The 17,295-nt window shown below is 41.8% G+C and overlaps 2 protein-coding genes and 1 long non-coding RNA gene across 6 annotated transcripts in view; 1 reads left to right on the top strand and 2 right to left on the bottom strand.

The window, feature by feature from the left end:
- fli1 (Fli-1 proto-oncogene, ETS transcription factor) overlaps positions 1-2,693 on the top strand; it is a 32,261-nt gene extending 29,568 nt beyond the window's left edge. For all 4 annotated transcript variants that reach the window (XM_058080199.2, XM_058080198.2, XM_058080200.2 and 1 more), the window contains exons 8-9: positions 120-167; positions 264-2,693. In XM_058080199.2, coding sequence (XP_057936182.1) covers positions 120-167; positions 264-793 — 578 coding nt within the window. In that variant the 3' untranslated portion in view covers positions 794-2,693. The remainder of the gene's footprint in view (positions 1-119; positions 168-263) is intronic.
- Positions 1-17,295, bottom strand: part of LOC131134684 (uncharacterized) — a 60,079-nt gene that overhangs the window by 3,128 nt on the left and 39,656 nt on the right. The window contains exon 3 of the long non-coding RNA XR_013627981.1: positions 128-336. This is a non-coding gene — a long non-coding RNA (uncharacterized LOC131134684). The remainder of the gene's footprint in view (positions 1-127; positions 337-17,295) is intronic.
- LOC131134683 (ATP-sensitive inward rectifier potassium channel 1-like) lies at positions 9,016-12,315 on the bottom strand. The gene is made up of 2 exons (XM_058080204.2): positions 12,224-12,315; positions 9,016-11,633 (listed from the first exon to the last, which is right to left on the bottom strand). Exon 2 carries the CDS (start codon positions 11,613-11,615, stop codon positions 10,494-10,496), a length of 1,122 nt encoding a protein of 373 aa, XP_057936187.2. The 5' UTR covers positions 11,616-11,633; positions 12,224-12,315; the 3' UTR covers positions 9,016-10,493.

The following is a 17,295-nucleotide window of genomic DNA, read 5'->3' as shown; positions in this document are numbered from 1 at the left end:
CAATTAGAAGCTCAGAAAGATGGGAGATCTTGTTTTGCATGTCGGCCTATCTGTTGTTTATTTGTAGTCCGACACCATTCCAATGGCCCATTAATCGCTTTGCCCGCTTTTGTCCACAGATCCTTACCAGATACTTGGTCCAACCAGTAGTCGCCTAGCCAATCCAGGTAAGACTGTGGAGTATCAAAACGAACCCTCAACTCGGAGGTGGCCGTCCATTTGGAGTCCCACTGAACGACGCCATTTCTCCTTCTTCCCGTCAGGTTCAGGGCAGATCCAACTTTGGCAGTTCCTCCTGGAGCTCTTGTCCGACAGCGCCAACGCCGGCTGCATCACCTGGGAGGGCACCAACGGCGAGTTCAAGATGACAGACCCGGACGAGGTGGCGCGGCGCTGGGGCGAGCGCAAGAGCAAGCCCAACATGAACTACGACAAACTGAGCCGGGCGCTGCGCTACTACTACGACAAGAACATCATGACCAAGGTGCACGGCAAGCGCTACGCCTACAAGTTTGACTTCCATGGCATCGCTCAGGCGCTGCAGCCGCACCCCACCGAGTCGTCCATGTACAAGTACCCCTCGGACCTAGCCTACGTGCCTTCTTACCACACCCACCAGCAGAAGGTCAACTTTGTGTCCCCTCACCCGCCGTCCATGCCGGTTACCTCCTCCAATTTCTTCGGACCCACCGCTCCATACTGGAGCTCGCCCACCGCTGGCATCTACCCCAACCCCAACGTCCCGCGACACCCAAACGCCCACGTGCCTTCCCATCTGGGCAGTTACTATTAGACACCTCTATCTAACCACCCACTAGCCAAGCCCGCCTTTGCTGAAGGCAACGAAGACGGATGATTATTTTATATTTTTTAAGAATAACTGGATGCTACCATCCAAAAATGGAATACTACTTACCTTTAGAAGACTTCCACATCCTCCTGAAAGCTCTCCAAGTACTCCCGAGCCAAAGGTTAAGGACACTTGCCTCCTTCGGTCCCACGACCAGACATGGCCCTTTATTTACGGGTCTCAATCTCCATCCTCCTGAGTGCATGATGCTTTTAAGCATCTGCTCTTTTCCACCATCCACAACCTTGTCAGGGTTTGTTATTCCCACCACATCCACAACAAGCCTTCGTCCTCCCACCCCTGTCATCTGTATCATTTTGTATGTGTGTGTGTGTGTGTGTGTGTAGGGAGAGTGTTCTGGAAATTGCTGGAAAAGAAGGAGCCCTCACACACACTGAAGACCTTTCTCGGCACTGAATGAAAGTTGGCAACTGGAATATGCCATTCACCATTTAATTTATCCTCCAAACTGGAAGGCAACAGAGAAGGAGTGGAATCGCAGAGAAGGAAGCGCTGTATGTCTGCTGAACTGTTAACTTTAAAATGCTTTCCGCATCGTGGAGTCCTCGACGGGCGACGTGTGTCCAGCTCTGTTGCGCCGAGGAAGCAGAGAGTCGAGACGTAAATCGGAGCAGTTTTTGCAACGACGACCGGCTGTTAAACGTTTACCGCGTTGTTGCCTCCAAGCCATGTTTTGTCTCTCGATCGTGTTCGTATTAATGTGAACCGTTGTCCAGTTTGTGTGTTTAAAGAGGATGCAAAAGTCAAAAATTGTCAGATTTTTTATCATTGTGTAAAAACAATAGTCAGTACAGTCTAACTCAGGCGTGTCCAACATCGAAATGCCCCCCACTGCATATTCTAAACCCAAAATTCAACACTGACTGACACCACAATGACAAACTACAGTTGATCCCCGCTATTACGTCAGAGACCACCCAAAAATCGAGAGTCCATAACAACACTCTAATCAAGCCTGGGTTGTACTGCTGCAATGCGGCACCGTCGTATGCTACGCAAGGCCTCCTGCTAGCTTGATGACAATTGCAATAAAAGTAACTAGATTAGATTCAGCTGTGATAGAATACATAAAATACAGGATGTAGTTACTTGCCACTAATGAATGATAATGAACGATGATCCGTGACCCGTTAAATGTGTGTTTTCGTTTTTTTTCTGTGCAATTCGCTTGCCATGCCGGCGCAAAGTGTGAGCTTTGGCAGCCACGTAATCGATGCTAACAGTTGTTTGAAAAAATCCACAATTTGGGTGGCTGCCTGTCAATTGAGAGGTGATGCCTGGTCCCGTAGTCAAACCCCGGCTTTAAAATATCCGTACATCTGCAGTATTATTACCTTATTCTGGCACCAGCAGGAAGTAGAGGGTGGCGTGTATTCTAAATACAGTTTTTGACTTTAATTAGCTACTCCAAATTGTCCATAGGTATGAATGTGAGTGTGAATGGTTGTTTGTCTATATGTGCCCTGTGATTGGCTGGCCACCAGTACAGGGTGTACCCCGCCTCTCGCCCGAAGACAGCTGGGATGGCATGCCCGCGACCCTTGTGAGGATAAGCAGTATAGAAAATGGATGGATGGATGGACATTATTAGAGCTCTCTAGACATTAAATAACACCCCTATAGGTCTACCCAAAATGACATACAAGACATAATATAATTTCACATGTTAGCATTGGGGAACTCTTTTTACTTCCTGTTCTGAGTACTTCCTGTGGTGGCTATTGTCTCATCAATGTAACATTACTGACACCTTGTGACCAGTGTAGAAGACTATGACGTATTATCATGTCTTCTTTGAATGCATCTTCTACATCCCTCATAATTGTTATAATTGTTACTTACTTTAAAAATGTTATGCTTGAAAATGCTCAATTTAAGCAAAAAAAATACAATTTCCTTTCATAAGCATTTTTTTAAATAATAGGCCATATTCAAACCCAAAACAGCGATGAATTGATATATTTTTGAAAACCCATTATAAAGGGAGGACATGAAATTTGGGTAAAAGGCATCGGTTTTTTTAAGGAAAAACAAAACAAAAGAAAAATGGCCTACTTTTGGAAATCAAAGATCAAAATTTTTGTTATATGTGGGATTGCAAATGCTGAATAGCAAATATGCGGGGGTCCACTGACAACACAACACTTTTACATACAGTACCGCTCAAAAGTTTGGGATCACAAGAAAAACAAATTTTCATGCATTTCACAAACATTTTTATCAATTTCACAAACAATTAAAATGAATCAGATGATTTTCAAAGATGGATATACATTTTTGCATAGAGGCCTACTATCAACAACTGTCAGTCCTCTGCATCAATCTCCTGGTATGGCTGCTAATCCAAGTTCATCATTTTATAAGGCTAATAGATGATTAGAAAAGCCATCTAAAAATCTAAACTAAAACTAAAATCTCTTACCATGCTGTTAACTACTCCCTTCAGAGAGCAGCACAAACTGGGTCTAACAAGGACAGAAAAACGATGCGACTTCAGGATGCTGGACTTCATAGCAGGACTGCCAAGAAAAAGCCATATCTCAGACTGGACAAAAACATTTCCAAGTCATCCCAAACTTTGGAGCGGTAGTGTATGTTTAAATGCAAAACGCATTGATTTTTGCATGTAACCGATTAAATAAAACGCTACACTCACATACTTCATTTTTTCCATATGCAGTCTTTTGTAGTACAGGTTTAGACATGGCTGCTGTCACTAGACTCATTAACTAACAGCAAACCCTACCAGTGTTGCTTTCATCCTTTAACAGTTTAATTGGTCTCATTTCCTTGATGAAAAATCTGACAATATTAGATTTTTTTTTTCCGTAACGACTGCCACTGTGTCATCATCTCCTTCTGGGGCTAGTCAGGATCTTGAGAAGTGTCTTTCTCAATAAGTTGCATTTTACCAGGGCTGGATCCTAGTTTGAGAGCAGCATGTATGCTTGAATGTTAGTTTCTCACTGATCTAAAAGGCCAGAGGAAAAAAGACAAAATGTACACGAACTTCAATGTAGGACCTCCAACTTTTGTTATCGCATCATATCAGAAGGTTTTCAAGTTGTTATGCGCTCCAAAACACTTGAAAGCAAGCGACTTTGGGCTTTTTATTAGAGAACAAAACCGATTTTAAAATATGACGAGATGAAACAAAGAATTCCTCAGATTCGCAAACGCTGTGCGTTTGTTAGACCTATTTTGTATTGTTTTATATGCATCAGTCAACTAGGCATTAAAGCAACTTACTGTATAAATTATGCAGAGTTATTTTCATATGTGACACAGTATTAAAAAAATAAAAGAGACAAGAGAATTAATACGAGTTGACCTCGGTCAAAAATGCAAACCTTTGAAGTCCATTTCTGCTCAGTAGTTTGTTCGGCATTTGAAGTGTTTTTATATTTGTACATTTGGGCAGTACATTTTTGTACTTTTTTTATTTTCTTTTTATTGTTATTACTTCTTCTGAGAATAACTGTGTACCAATCTAAGTGCCTTTGGGTGCACAAGCTATGTTTTTTTTTTGTTTTTTTTTTGGCCTTCCCCGTAACACAAGTGACTGCTGCTTGCATGCAATAACCAGGGACTTTTTGACTCTGTACGCAACGTATGATTCCGATGCTTCTTTTAATCACATTCAAAACCAAATAGTCCTGGAATCTGTGGAAATGAAGACATATTATGCAAATTAGTATTGACATCCACATGCTTCCAGCTGAAATAAAGAGAAACGGAACCCAAAATCTGTACTGCAGCCTTAAAGAAATAAAAGGGATCTATGCTACTTCTTATAAGCAATGTATTTTGCGTGTGTATAATTTTACAAGTAACCAATGCCTTATTATTATTATAATTATTATTATTATTATTGTCATTCCTGCAATGTATGAAGTCATACCTTTCGAAAAAGGGCTTTTGTATAGGAAAATGTGACAAATAAATGTTTTTACCTCTCAAGTTCTCCCTTGATACCCGTCAATGGCTTCAGCAGTATCACCATGGCAACACAGCCTCTTTGTTTGGAGAGGAATCGGTCTTAAGAAACTTGTTTTGAGGTTTCTCTCCGGGTAAGATGTTCACTTGTAATATAATGACTTGCCATCCAGTGACTTCTCCATCCATGACACGTGTTTTACAGAAAGATAGCAGCCGCTATGCTTTGTAGCCATTATCTTGATCAACAATGGGAATCTTATCTGATGGCGGTGTAATGTAATTCATGCACAAACCGTGAAAAGACACAATGCCGCATGCTGGCAGATGTGATACGCACTCAGGGCGCTGCTTTATTGGGAACATCGAAGGCAACCCGATTTACATTTGTGATGCCCTTTGTTTGCAAATTGAAAGATCATATACGTTTAACATTTTTTTCAGCTCAATGGAACTCAATGGAACTCAGCAGATCTTGCATGACCAGAAGAACAGCTGAGAAATGTAATGTTAGCTTATTTTTCCAGCTACAACCACAATGGAATGCTCAATTGAGATGATGAATCAATAGAATGGTGAAATATTACAACAAATTTTACCACAATAATCAAGTCATAACTTCTTTCTCTTTGGGTTTTTGCCTTCAGGGGTCGCCACAGCAAACCAATCTCCTCCATTCAACCCTGTCTTCATGTCCTCCTTCACTACATCCATAAACCTCCTCTTATGCCCTCTCTGGACATGTCCCAACTATCTCAGACTTTATCTCCAAGGCCTCTAACATGTAATGTTAGTAATATTAATAATCTGATGTACTCGTTCCTGATCCTATCCATCCTGGTCACTCCCAATGTGAAGCTCTGCATCCTCATCTCTGCTACCTCCAGTTCTGCTTCCTGTCTTTTCCTCAGTGGCACTGTCTCTAGACCCAACAACATGGCTGCTCTCACCACAGTTTTGTATACCATTCATTACAGCTGAAATCAAGTCATAACAATAGGAGATTACATGCAGAATATCCCATCAGCGAGAACGCCTCACGTTGATCCAGGTCATTTGTTTGCACTGTACGACTGCAAACAACACGGCGTCTGCGGCAGTTATCGGCAGACAACTGCTGCACTGCTGGCAAACCAACGCAGGAAGAATGTGTGTGCCGTGTTTTCAATAGAAGGATTATGCAACAAGGCAACCGACACTGCTATCATGAACAAATGTATGCCCATCTCGAGCTCAGACCTCACTTTCGCCATTCAAGCGGAATTGGAACTGTAACAGCAGAACACGAATAGTATCAAGGGCTGCTTTTTTTTGTCAAGAAGCTTGGTAAAGTGTCCAAATGTCGGCAACACACGGTCAGTAAAGACTTCACCTTTCATGATGAACAATACAAAAAAACGAACAATAACACATCTCAGAGCACAATGAGTTTGTGTTTGTCAGCATGTGGCCAATAATATCATGACTTTCTACAGCCTGTGTGATGTCTTTAATGGAAGTGTGACAGCATTATTCTTGCTAATCTGAAAATAAAACTGTACGTGGGAGGCATCCTGAAGGGGTCGTATGAGATGGAAGGTACTCGTCACTGCCGTTTTTCCTTTTGTTTTTTTTTTATGCTCAGCTGAACGGATGAGGGTAAAATAATATGACTTTTACAACAAAGTATCTTCTGGAGAAGGAACGGCATATACACAGATCACAAATGTTTTCAAGTTCATTCATTCATTCATTCATTTTCTACTGCTTTTTCCTCACGAGGATCGCGGAGGGTGCTGGAGCCAAGAGGCGGGGTACGCCCTGGACTGGTCGCCAGCCAATCACAGGGCACATATAGACAAACAACCATTCACACTCACATTCATACCTATGGACAATTTGGAGTTGCCAATTAACCTAGCATGTTTTTTTGAAATGTGGGAGAAAACCGGAGTATCCGGAGAAAACCCACGCATGCAAACATGCAAACTCCACACAGAGATGGCCGAGGGTGGAATTGAACCCTGGTCTCCTAGCTGTGAGGTCTGCGCACTAACCACTAGACCGCCGTGCCGGCTATTTTCAAGTTCATAAAAAAATAAAAATAAATAAATGAAAATAAATGGGACTATGAAGATTTGAAATCCAAAACTCAGTGCCTCATAAGCCATGAACCTCACCGCATGTCATGACTTTTTACCAGCGGGTGTGTAATCACTATAACCTGCCTGCTTGGAAGTGCATGAAAATGTATAAACATCCACATGGGAAACGCAGAGACTATTAATACTTCATAACGCAACTCCATGCATACTGTAGTTTTCCCCATGAGAGCCAAGAAAGTTTTTTTTTTGCATTAAATAATTGTGTTGTCGAGGTAAATACATTATTCCGCAATGTTGTTTTCAAGGGTAGACAGATATTTTTTTAATGCAATGTCCTCTGCAGTGGAAAATGTTATCGACTTCATAACAGCAGAACAATTATTCCATATGTCAAAACAAAGACGACGAAGACGAGAAGTGAAAAACACATAAAAAAAGCAAAACAAATTACAAATACATGACCCAAAAAAGGAATGTACCAAATCCCAGCGGTTATAGGAAGTGATAATGTTTGGAGCGGTCAGCTCCAGGGAGTTCTTACATTCCTTTTCCGAATAATGTTAGTAGTCAAGAAGTGAAAAGCACTTTAACAAATTACAATTAGACCAGCCGGAAGGGGATTGTATCCCTGTTATACTCATTAAAATATCTGATGGGGCCCAAAGTACGTACATCTGTCCCTTCCATCTGGTTAGTATCATTTCACACCTCCACCAACCGGCCACAGGTGCCAAAATATCGCAAAAAAAGTGCGTGCCACAAAACAGGCAAAGCATGACGCCAATTGGCTGGCCAATACATTAGGTACACTTTGCTAGAAATTTGCAGCTTGCAATCTTGCAATTTCCTGTTTATGCCCCACCCACTCAGAGTAAAGGACACAGATACAGATAATATAAATTGGTGAACAGATACAAATATTGATACTGTCATTATCTATCGATTAAACACTCACTTTTTCCACACAACAACTAACATTATCCATGTTGGTCAGTTTGGCAGTCAACTTCGGAAGACAAATATTCAAGTACTGTACACTGGACAAAACCTTCACAAATGGCTACATACTATACACTACCGCTCCAAAGTTTGGGATGACTTGGAAATGTTTTTGTCCAGTCTGAGATATGGCTTTTTCTTGGCAGTCCTGCTATGAAGTCCAGCATCCTGAAGTCGCCGCTTCACTGTTGATACTGACACTGGTGTTTGATGGCTACTATTTAGTGCAGCTGTGAGGCGTCTTTGTCTTAAACTACACACAATTGTGCAGCATTTGTCTGTCCTTGTTAGACCCAGTTTGTGCTGCTCTCTGAAGGGAGTAGTTAACAGCATGGTAAGAGATTTTAGTTTTAGCTTAGATTTTTAGATGGCTTTTCTAATCATCTATTAGCCTTATAAAATGATGAACTTGGATTAGCAGCCATACCAGGAGATTGATGCAGAGGACTGACAGTTGTTGATAGTAGGCCTCGATGCAAAAATGGAGATCCTTCTTTGAAAATCATCCGATTCATTTAATTGTTTGTGAAATGGATAAAAATGTTTTTGAAATGGAAAAAAATGTTTGTGAAATGCATGAAAATGTGTTTTTCTTTGGAAAACCAAGACATTTGCAAGTGATCCCAAGCTTTTGTGAGCGGTAGTGTATATGCCCTGCAATTGGACAAAGGCAGCTGACCCTAGTGAGGATAAGCGACATAGAAAATGGATGGATGGAAAACGCCCACAAAATCACTAGAAAGCCTAGGATGTCCTGTCCATAGCACAACAGGTTTGATTATTGTAGGTTGTTTTGGATTTCAATTAATATATGAAACACTTGTCTCTTACAGAAGACAAAGATGCAGTGCCGGGTCCCAGGAGCTTAAGTAGAATTTGAAAATACACGCTGACAAATATAAACGGACACACATCCGTGAACCAGACACTAAAGAATCCAAGGCTAATCAGCACAGGACATGGCCTCTTTGTCGGCTTACTTCTTGGTGTTTGGAAACTTGTTTGCTGTCACAACTTTACTTTGTTTAGATGAAAATCCTTAATAGGGGTCGGGCAGCTGGCAGAATGTCGCGTTGACCTTTTCGATTATGTTAATAATGTTACAGGCAGGACAGACAGACATAATGAGTGCAAAAATAGTTTTATTTCAGTATATCCCTGATGAAATAAAAAAAAGACTTAAAGATTTGATTTTCATTCAATAGTTCATCATTGAAGCGTTTCCTGAGAGTGTTTTCCCACGTCGTCTTTTTACTATCCAAGATGAAAAAAGTTCAACATGGGCGGTCGTTGGTCCCTGATACCACCAAGCTTGTGCTGGTGCCTTGAGCAACAACTTCAAGTCCAAGTGCCTTTTTGTCTTTGGACTACGCTGGCATGAATTATTCAACAACAAACATAGTTTTCTCGTCTGTGACAACTGCAAGGCCCTTAAAGCAAGTCCTTCAAGTAAGATTTATAGACAGAATAATACAGTGTTTCATCTTCATATACAGCAAGAGCTCATTCCAGTACATTTCTCGTACAACAATACAAGTACTATATGTATATACATTTCTTCACCCCTCGTGTTGCATTTCAGCCAATGACCTGGCAGCCCCTCCGAAAACAGGTTCTTGATGGCTAGACAATGACAGGTGTGGTTTTACATCTTGACCCGTTCATGTTCCTTGGCTGTTAAACACAATAGAAAGAAATAAGTAGGTCTGCTTGACCGAACAAGTAGAGCGTACCCACACAAGGCCATTGGTAGTACTGAGCTGGACTTGGGCGGGATTGCTGTCACTTTTACACTGAGGTTCATCTAACTTTGTGGATGATTTCCAGTCTTATTTCATATTGTTTGGATTATTTCTATTGTCAATCGCTTGTTAGCACTTTCAGGTGCATGAGGTGCCACATATTGACACGGCCATGGCCTAGTCTAAAGGGATGGAAGTATCCGGAACTGAACTCACACTAGCCAAAAATGCTGGACTTGAGGTGTTCAGTGGGCCCAAACGTGGTACAATTGACCTTACACATTCATTTATTCATTTTCTACCGCTTATATTCACAAGAGTCGCGGGGGGTGCTGGAGCCTATCTTTGGGCAAGAGTCGGGGTACACCCTGGACTGGTGGCCAGCCAATCACAGGGCACATATAGACAAACAACCATTTATCTATATTCATACCTATGGACAATTTGGAGTCACTAATGAACCTAGCAACCTGGAATGTGGGAGGAAACCGGAGTACCCGGAGAAAACCCACGCATGCACAAGGAGAACACGCAAACTCCACACAGAGATCACCGAGGGTGGGATTGAACTCGGGTCTCCTTGCTGTGACGTCTGCGCGCTACCCACTGCCCTAACCGTGCAGCCTTACACAGTGGTTCTTAATTATGAACCGTCATGCCCCAACGGGGGACCGATATTTTTTTCACATGCCCCCATGTGTACAAACTACTGTATGAGTTGCTTTTACCAGCATCATTTAAGCATTACTAATGAAAATGTACATATAGTATATACAGTAGTATATAATAGTTGGGAGTACTCCCTTTGATGCTGTTCCCTCTTCCTAAGTAGAGTCTGTTGTTCACGGTGTATCCCAAGTCTTACATCTTGGTGATACTTGGAGGATCACCGATATCAATGACCTCAAACCCTTGGTTGTCGTGTCCATCTTTGAAGTGGTGGTGATGACCCTTGATGTTGTGAAAGCAGTAGGCGCAGTGTGCAGTGGCCACAGGCACCACTTTGGAAAAATTAGAGAAGTCCACCCTGTATTTGCCTTCTTTGCTTCGAGAGATGATTGGTAAGAAGTTGAATCCCCACATGATCTCCTGGGGGATAAAGGATGTCCGGACTTGACAGGTGGAGCTGGTGGACTCTGCGGTACCGTCCAAGAAGACAACCAATTCGAACTCTTGCTTGTGGAGCGTGTCCACTGCCATCTCGAAGAAGGGACTACTTTTGTCAATGATGTGGAAAAGCGTGAGCGGACATACAAAGAAAAGGTTGTCCTTTCCAGCGTCCACCATGAAATCAATGTTGACCTGGTCCATGATGATTGTTTCGCCATCTGCTGTGTTTGTGGTTCTCAGCAGCTTGCCGTAGATCTGGCTTCCTATCATCAAGGTCTTGCGAAGGTTGGCCACTCGTATTGACAAACAGAGAGCGCCGTTCTTTGGACTGATGACGGCCATGTCGCTGAATGTGATGGTCTTTGCTCTTTTCTTGGGTAAGGAAATTTTAGACAAAATGATTCCACACATGAAGCAGTTGATGATCGCTCCCAAGAGAGACTGGATGATGAGGAGCGCTACAGCCCCGGGGCACACTGGAGTGAGCGCTCGGCCACCGTATCCGATGGTGGTCTGGGTTTCGAGTGAGTACAGGAATGCGGTGGTCAGTCCGACAACGTTATCAACACAAGGTGTGTGATCCGTGGGGGGTGACTGCCATGTCAGGTCTCCGTTACTGCGAGCAATCCAGTACCAGAGCAGGCCAAAGATGAACCAGCTCAGGGTGAACGACGCGATGAAGAAGAAGAGCACAAAACGCCACCGAATCTCCACGAATGTGGTCCAGAAGTCGGCTAGGAAGGCAAAGTGTTTGCTGTACTTTATGTTTCCATATTCGATGTTGCAGCGCCCGTCTTTGGTAACCAGTCTGGTCCTGCGACTCCTTCTCTCAGACAGGTAGTCCTGGATGTGTTTGCGGAAAGGTCCGAACATTTTCTTTGAGTCCAAAACCTTAAAGCAAGCAAAAACACGAGTTATCTGGTATTTGAAACACGAATTACAAAGAATTGTAGTAAAGCAGCTCGAGTAAAACGATATCTGACTGGCACAGTTAGCTGACTCAAACTCCTCAACGTCTATTCTTGCCGAGTCATGAAATTTACTTCAAAGGCTTCTTGGAGTCCTAATAATTGGTACAAAACTATTTGTACAGGCAGCTCTGGGAGTTTTTTTTTTTCATGCTTCAAACTCAAAGTGCAGGAAATGAAATCATGACACTGCTCTGCTAGCTTCTTTCACTCTTATCTTGCAGCTAGAAAGCTCTGTTTCACGAATACAACACATTCAGTTCTTATTTACCTCGCATGCATTAGCTGTGATAATTTAATGACAAGCATCAAAGGTTTGATGTCGGAGTAGCAGCACATTAAATGCATTAAAGAGGTGAGTAAAACCAGCCCCCCCCCCAGGGATATGAAATCTTCTAAACGTTTTGCTAATGACCACCGAGACTGTGAAATGAGGTAATGAACGTCAAAATAGTTGCTTTGGTTGGTAAATAAGCCAAGTGAACGACATGATAATAAGGAAATTACACTTACCTCTGAGGATTTGAAGGCACATCCAGCTAAATGTTGATCTCCACTTCCAGCTCTTAGGTCCTCCTCACTGATGAATGACAGAATTGAGGTGTGTCCGCCTCTTGTGCCTGCTCTACAGCACCTGTGTACATTTATACTGTCCTCTCGCGACGGGTGGGCCCAGGTAATGTTTACGCCCACAGAGACATTAATTACCACCCCCCAACCACCCAAACACACACATGCATATATGCATGCATGCATGCTTTCATACCCCCCACCCCACCCCACCCACCCGGCTGCGCAGACAAAGTTGTGTTTACCCCACAGACGCCTGGCACCAAGGACTAAGCTGACCTCGATCCACTCCCCATGAGGAGTGATGGGGGGGGGGGGGGGGGGGGCAAAATTCCTATTTTATTATATGGCACAATTTAGGATAAAAGGCCAAGTCAGTGTTTTCCAATATTCATAGAGAAGCTACATACTGTATATGCAGGATATATTATATTATTATATTAATCACATGATATTATTTACTGTGGAAACACATTTATTTGGCTGCAGTCCATTGGCTATCACACTGTCATCTTGCAGCACCATTGAACTGATAGTACAGATTAAAAAAAGGTCAAGGTCTATCAAGAAAATGCAGCTTTTTTTAAATAAACCTCCCGTTCTGGACAAAACGCAATGCGCGGAGTAGCCGCTGTCAATCAAACATCAGTACAATGCCTTAACCGCAACCACAGGGTGGTGTTGTGATGAAATGTGAAACACAGAACAAAAGTAGGTGATGGATTGAGACAAGAGATACCGATAAAAGATAAAAAAAAAGCAACATATTGTGCTGAGAGGAAAGGGTAAAAAAAAAGTTGGGAAGTCAGGGAGTCGTTTTTCAGTGCTATTGTTTGAGCAAAAGTGACAGAAAAAGGGCTATGGTTTGACTTTTCATGTTGTAGGACACGTGCTCTGTATCCACTACACGGTATTGTTGGCAAATAGCACCATTAAGGTCCTACTATTTTTTTGTTCCCTTGCAAAAGGACGTCAAGCACAAGGCTTTCAAAGGCTCTTTTGATTCTCCATTGTTTGATCAAGTCTATCATTCCCCATGCCTTTTATTGTAGCCAATGAGGCCAGGAAATAGCCACTTTGTTGCCATACGGATGCCATACTGGTTTGGCAACTTTAAACCCAATGTGAACTACATTGTGTGGACCTGATAATCCATTTATTGATCGTATTATTGGTCATTTATAATGCCGATTCTGTCGCAAGCCGCAACAGTCCTGCAAACCCTGTGTTTTATGCATCTTCTATTCCTCAACCAACGCTCACAAAAGGGTGAAAATGTGTCAAAACATGCAACTCTGGTGTGTTGTCTGTGCAAAAACCCGCATAATACCCCGTAAGTGGGGTGGGCTCCACATAACAACACCAACTTAGCAAAAAAAATGGCTATAAGCCATATATAGCCCACTGGGGGCGCCACAAACATCATTGACAGTCATGGAAATAAAAACATTCAAGCATGTGAAGTCGAGCTGCAACAATTAATCGATGAGCAATCAATTATCAAATTAATCAACAACTATTTTAGTATTCAATTAATCATTTTTTTTATCCTCTGAAATATTGTGATTTAAATGTGCAAGTTTTTAACATTTCCTAAGTGATCCATTATAACAGACCTATTATCTTTGTGTTTTAGGCAAAACAGCTTTTTTGTTTGTTTGTTTTTTACCATTTTCCGATATGCCAAGGACCGAAGCACTAACTATGTTTGGCTCCTGCTGATTTGGTCCAAAGTACAGTCCGGGTGCCCGGGAAGTTTAAATATTAAGAAAGCCCAAAAAAAGCACAAGAAAGTTTAAATATTTGTAAAAATAAACAAAAAATGCAAAAAAAAGGTGTAATTTAAAGAGAATTTACGAATAATACACTTTGTCACCGATAACACAAAGGTGGGATTCAGTCTGTTTTTTTAAAGCCTCAGCATACAGCATCTACACGGATGTATGTAGATATAGCTGGCCCTCAGTGGAAAAAAATTTGGACACCCCTGATCTGGTGCCAAACTGATAGAAAAGGGTGATGTAAAGGTCGAAAAAGCAATATAACGAACAATGGCAGTACACCCCCTGGCCCCTCCCACACCCATTGGAAAGAGCCCTTTCATAAACAATGGTGGTTTCTGTATCAGTTTCTGGCAATTAGCTTTTGGTCGCCAGGTGATCATGCATAAATACAACGGACGAGTGTGTATTTTGGTATGGTTCTTTAGCTTTCTGAGAGCAACAAATGATGATTCAACAGTTAATGTAATAGTTATTGATTGGGATGAAGCTTTTAACGGTAGTTCTTTGATTTTAACGAGATATGGGACTTGGATTTTAATTTAAAGAGGGTTCACGTAAATGCCAGGGGATGGCTCTACGCATTTTAGTGTGCACTGATAGTCGTTTTGCTGGGTCATCATGTCACTGAGCATTCATATTCCACATCCATCACTCACAGGGTAAAAATGGCAACGTGCTAAATGCCAACCATTTGCAATCCCGAGCAGAGGAAATCTGCTTGTACAGCATTTCCAACTACCCCCATCCCCCACCCGACCCCCGCCCCACGCTCGTACAGTTACAAGCTGTGAATCATTTATTTGCAAACGCTTTTGTCTGAAATATTCAGCTTTGGGTTTCTTCAGGTCATAATGTTTGTGGGATCTTGCGAATCAAGTATTGATGTCCTTGGGTGCAATGTGCATATCAATAGAAGCCTGTAGGCGACAACTTGGGGCTGCCAGGCCTGTACGAGCATACGGAGGAGGCGACAGGCCCACGGGGTTTGTGGGAATTTTCCACTCGCTTGTCCACTCACTGCTTGGCCTCCGGGCCTAAATGCTTTTGGGTTTTATACAGCAGGTAACCTCAGATGCTTCTCAGTATGTTTTCTAATAGGGATAAAGTCGGAATTTGCACACAAAGTAAGTAACGGTCTTGGTGGGGTTTCATGAGTTTTGTATTTTATTTTATTAATCGGGTAGTGACAGCAAACCTTTGAAAATTGGCACCCTTTTTTGATAACACCTCTACCAAAAAATGTTTTTAAAGCGCTGCACAAATAATTTAAAAGGTAGGCAGAAACTATTACTAATGATAAGACATACAAATATACACTACTGCTCAAAAGTTTGGGATCACTTGCAAATGTCTTTGTTTTCCAATGAAAAACAAATTTTCATGCATTTCACAAACAATTTTTTCCATTTCACAAACAATTAAAATACATTTTCAAAGAAGGATCTCCATTTTTGCATAGAGGCCTACTATCAACAACTGTCAGTACTCTGCATCAATCTCCTGGTATGGCTGCTAATCCAAGTTCATCATTTTATAAGGCTAATAGATGATTAGAAAAGCCATCTAAAAATCTAAACTAAAACTAAAATCTCTTACCATGCTGTTAACTACTCCCTTCAGAGAGCAGCACAAACTGGGTCTAACAAGGACAGACACATGCTGCACAATTGTGTGTAGTTTAAGACAAAGACGCCTCACAGCTGCACTAAATAGTAGCCATCAAACACCAGTGTCAGTATCAACAGTGAAGCGGCGACTTCAGGATGCTGGACTTCATAGCAGGACTGCCAAGAAAAAGCCATATCTCAGACTGGACAAAAAAAAAACATTTCCAATTGATCCCAAACTTTTGAGCAGTAGTTTATTAGTTGTAAAAAAAGTGATCAGTAAATATGCTATCAAGAGCTTAAAAAAATTGTTGAATTTATTTTATTATTAATCTGTAATTAATCTCCTTTTTACATTGTTGAGAAAAGCCCCCGCCTTGGAGTATTTTCATTTAGATGAATTCAAAAAATCGATACATGACCCGAAAAAATGTCATTTATTGTTTTTAACAAACTTTAATCAATTGGAGTCATTTAAATCCGTTTTGCTTGTTCCTACTCCTTTCCAGGCACAATGAATCATGCAAGTACCTGCACAATAACATGCCCCTTACTGTAACTTTATTAAGCTTATTAGAAATAAATCAAACCATAACTGTAGGCTCCACAGCCATTTAGAAACCCAAAGTGTTTTTTTTTTTTGGTATCTTGAATTGTCCCCTTAGTTCCAGGGGGATTTAGAGAGGAAGGAAACCGCGATATAACAATATAGAAACATAAAAGTAGTGGTTAAAAAGGCAATCAAATAATGAAATATGGAGTTGATTGATTCCCCCATCCCGCTCAATCAATGGACTTCCATAGCCATAAAATAATCAAGTGTGTAATTTTGTTCCTACTCAGTATTCTTTGCTCAAGTTGTGATTCTGTCTTCTTGTCACCAATCCCCCCCCCCTCACTCAAAGGACTTCAGCTTGATTAGGCGGCTTCCTGGCCGGAATAATAAAGTAAATGAAAGAGAAAAAAACATCCAGTGTGTATAGCCAGACTTAAGCGCTCCAAATCACTTCACTCGGTCACCTCTTACTTCCAACGTGAAGTGTGACATGTAAAGTGACACCGAGCAATGACAATGCTGCTGGGGTAATACCCTTCCTCCGTTGTGGATACAGCTACACCGTCACCATATCACATTTCTCTTCACAGTTTTGCAAGTACTTTTTTTTGTCTCAAAGTCGTTTTCTTCCAAGGAACATAATGTTCCGAAGCCCGGTCTCAGCTTTACATCTTACACTGTAATGACGGCCATACAGAGAGTGAAAGAAGAGCCGGGGGGTGGGGGGGGGGGGTTATCTCCTTGCATATCACAGCATTCTCAGTTCAGTCATTGCTTGAAGGTTTCTGGAAACCTCTGCAATGACTGCGCCTAGAGGGACGTTCTGATTATTTTTGCTCAGGCAAAATCACCCCAATCTGACAGCAGCTCTTAGCCCTTTTGATATGGTTGTTTGACAATGAAACCTTCCCAAAGAGTACCAGGCACGGTTGTGGTTAAGGTTTGCTTTATTGTGAACATGCTTAACGGTGTTGCAAGAACTACCTCACGTTTGCACTTGCACAATTCAACATGTTCAACGAGGAGTCGGGAGAAGCAGATCTTATTTAATCACCCTCACCTTCTTCA

This window comes from Doryrhamphus excisus, linkage group LG8, assembly GCF_037039965.1.
Source record: "Doryrhamphus excisus strain RoL-2023G ecotype Guam linkage group LG8, RoL_Dexc_Guam_v1.1, whole genome shotgun sequence".
NCBI classification, from domain to species: Eukaryota; Metazoa; Chordata; class Actinopteri; order Syngnathiformes; family Syngnathidae; genus Doryrhamphus; species Doryrhamphus excisus.
This window is presented reverse-complemented; position numbering and strand designations above follow the sequence as displayed.

Coding starts and splice junctions, on each gene's coding strand:
- LOC131134683 (XM_058080204.2), bottom strand. CDS start 11,615: ATGTTCGGACCTTTCCGCAAACACATCCAGGACTACCTGTCTGAGAGA.